General features: G+C 43.8%; 1 protein-coding gene across 1 annotated transcript; it reads left to right on the top strand.

Moving 5' to 3' along the window:
• Window positions 1–1,565: 1,565 nt before the first annotated feature.
• On the top strand, window positions 1,566–2,823 carry LOC124035225 (chemerin-like receptor 1; the record flags this gene model as incomplete). Its single annotated transcript, XM_046348668.1, has 1 exon — window positions 1,566–2,823. A coding segment is annotated over one exon (1,017 nt), but the record flags the coding sequence as incomplete, so codon positions are not given.
• Between the last annotated feature and the right edge of the window lie 445 nt (window positions 2,824–3,268).

The following is a 3,268-nucleotide window of genomic DNA, read 5'->3' as shown; positions in this document are numbered from 1 at the left end:
CGTAAGATTTTGGACATGCGTCCTCGGGCCGTGGTCATCAGTACCTAGTGGATTGGGAGGGGTACGGTCCTGAGGAAAGGAGTTGGGTTCCATCTCGGGACGTGCTGGACCGTTCGCTGATCGATGATTTCCTCCGTTGCCGCCAGGTTTCCTCCTCGAGTGCGCCAGGAGGCGCTCGGTGAGTGGGGGGGTACTGTCATGTATTGTCATGTTATGTCTTGTTCCTGTTCTTTCTCTTCACTTCGTTTCCTCCTGCTGGTCGTATTAGGTTACCTTCTCTTCCTTTCCTTCCCCCAGCTGTTCCTCATCTCCTCTAACTACCTCGTTTACCCTCCCCCACCTGTTCCCTTTTTTCCCTCTGATTAGGTCTCTATTTCTCTCTTTGTTTCTGCTTCTGTCTTTGTCAGATTCTCGTTTGCTTCACCCTTGTCCCGTCCTGTCGTAATCTGCCTCTTCATCAGATGCTACGTGTGATCAGGTACCTCTGTCCTCTACAACCCGCGCCTACCCGGAGAGACCAGCAGTCTGTTGCCGCTAACCCTGCTATTCTCCTCTGCTGCTAGAAGGGGACTCTCCTGTAAAGATGAGAGGACTTTATGATTTATTTGTCGCCCTCTCTGCGGGTTGTCTATTTTGTCAATCAATACATCTGAAGAGGATCTATGTCTTCCCTGTGTTTGGACATTAAAAGACTCTGTTTCTGTTAAACCGCTTTTGGGTCCTCACTCACCTGCATAACAAAACCGCTACACACAGCCTACATCGTTGTCACCATATTAGCTAATTTAGCGTCAGAGTGAGCATAGCTAATAGAACTAATGCGTTAGTAAACCCGCTACAATCATGCATTAACATTACAGTGTACAGTCAGTAGGCAGTTACATCAATAGGCCCGGTGGCAATAAATTAGTCAAATCAAAAGCTTACCTTGACTTGGAAGAGTTCCAATGTTGTGTTGTGTAGTCATAGCCAGCTGCCTAACATAGTAAGTGAAAAAAACTGTTCAACTATTGTCTTTCTCTCTCTTTGAATCAACTACTCAGCACATTTTATGCAGTGCTAGCTAGCTGTACCCAATTCTTTCAGTACTAGAGGAATTATCTGATCATTTGATTGGGTGGACAACATGTCAGTTCATGCTGCAAGAGCTCTGATAGGTTGGAGGACATCCTCCGGAAGTTGTCATAATTACTGTGTAAGTCTATGGAAGGGGGTGAGAACCATGAGCCTCCTAGGTTTTGTATTGAAGTCAACGTACCCAGAGGACGGAAGCTAGCTGTCCTCCAGCTACACCATAGTGCTACCCTACAGAGTGCTGTTGAGGCTACTATAGACCTTTGCAAAATTGTGTGTTTTAATCCATTATTTGGTGACATGATTATATTTAGTATAGTTTTATCTAAAAATTTGAACTTTTTAAATTTTAAAAATTTTTTTAAATGAAATTCACTGAGGAGGATGGTCCTACTCTTCCTCCTATGAGGAGCCTCCACTGATGTAAATGTAGTCATTGAATACAGGACCTGTTCTGACAGAATCATTGCATTCCTTTTTTCTTAGGGTAAAAAACAACTGAAATCATGGTTCCCCCAATCAACTCATCTGACTATGATGACTACAATGATTCAGTGGTGATACCATCTCAGTCCCCAGTCATCTATGAGATGTATCAGATGAGGACTGGCTTGAGAATAATGTATGTGTCGGTCTACGCAGCCAACCTTCTACTGGGTCTACTGCTCAACGCTGCCGTCATCTTCATGATTGTCTGGAAATACAGGTCCAAGAAGAAACTGAGTCGACGGATGTTGATCATTGGCTTGGCTGCCACCCACCTCATCTTCTGCCTCTTCACTCCACTTTACTTGATCACAGCCTGGAACTACTTCTCCTGGACATTTGGGAAGGTTGTCTGCAAGTTGGGGTCCTTTGTGATGTTTATGAACATGTTCTCTGCCTCAGTGATGATCACTTTCTGGAATGTGCGCTGGTGTGTCCCCAGATGTTTTGAACATCACATGTCCAGCAGCATGGTTCTACTGTCCTGGTTCACTGGGGCCATACTAAGCGCCCCCTCTTTACTGTCCAGGGAGGTTCAGTATACTGCCGATGGACACCTCTGCCTTGACAACTATGATTATACTGAACAACGCCAGATCTCTAAAGAGGGTAAGGAGAGAATGATGGCTGTGGTGACCTGTCGCTTAATTTTCGGGCTGCTGCTCCCTTTGGGTGTGACGTGTGTCAGCCGTTGCTGCATTAACAGCAGGGGAAATAACCAAGTGAAGTCATTGGTTATTCGACCTGTGACTATTGCCCATTTCCTATGCTGGGCTCCTGTCCTCTGTCTATCTATGCCGCAAATCGCAATGGGCATAGACAACAAATGGTTCAGATACGTATTGCCCTTAGCCACTGCCCTGTCAGTCTTAAACAGCTGCATCTATCCTATCATCTGCATCTGGCAAGGAAATAAAGAACTTAAGCATAACTTTCGCTCACAGCCTGAGACAGAGGACGAAGGAGAGGAGGGCCATGAGATGACTTGCCTGGATAGGGAGGACAATGTCCTTGAACAGTAATGGGAATACAACATACTTTTCCAGCTTGAAATGTACTTGTAAATGTCATATAGAAATATTTTGGTCTATCATTTTTATGAATTGTATACTCACAGTATGCACAGTATAATTACACATTTTTTAATATTTTTTAAAATTTATTTCACCTTTATTTAACCAGGTCGGCTAGTTGAGAACAAGTTCTCATTTGCAACTGCGACCTGGCCAAGATAAAGCATAGCAGTGTGAACAGACAACACAGAGTTACACATGGAGTAAACAATTAACAAGTCAATAACACAGTAGAAAAAGGGGAGTCTATATACAATGTGTGCAAAGGGCATGAGGAGGTAGGTGAATATTTACAATTTTGCAGATTAACACTGGAGTGATAAATGATCAGATGATCATGTAGATAGTCAGTTTTACTAGGGTAAGCGTGGCAGCGTGAGTGAAGGAGGCTTTGTTGCGGAATAGAAAGCCGACTCTTGATTTGATTTTCGATTGGAGATGTTTGATATGAGTCTGGAAGGAGAGTTTGCAGTCTAGCCAGACACCTACAGTGCCTTGCGAAAGTATTCGGCCCCCTTGAACTTTGCGACCTTTTGCCACATTTCAGGCTTCAAACATAAAGATATAAAACTGTATATTTTTTGTGAAGAATCAACAACAAGTGGGACACAATCATGAAGTGGAACGACATTTAT

Source organism: Oncorhynchus gorbuscha, linkage group LG05 (assembly GCF_021184085.1).
Source record: "Oncorhynchus gorbuscha isolate QuinsamMale2020 ecotype Even-year linkage group LG05, OgorEven_v1.0, whole genome shotgun sequence".
Taxonomy (NCBI): domain Eukaryota; kingdom Metazoa; phylum Chordata; class Actinopteri; order Salmoniformes; family Salmonidae; genus Oncorhynchus; species Oncorhynchus gorbuscha.
This window is presented reverse-complemented; position numbering and strand designations above follow the sequence as displayed.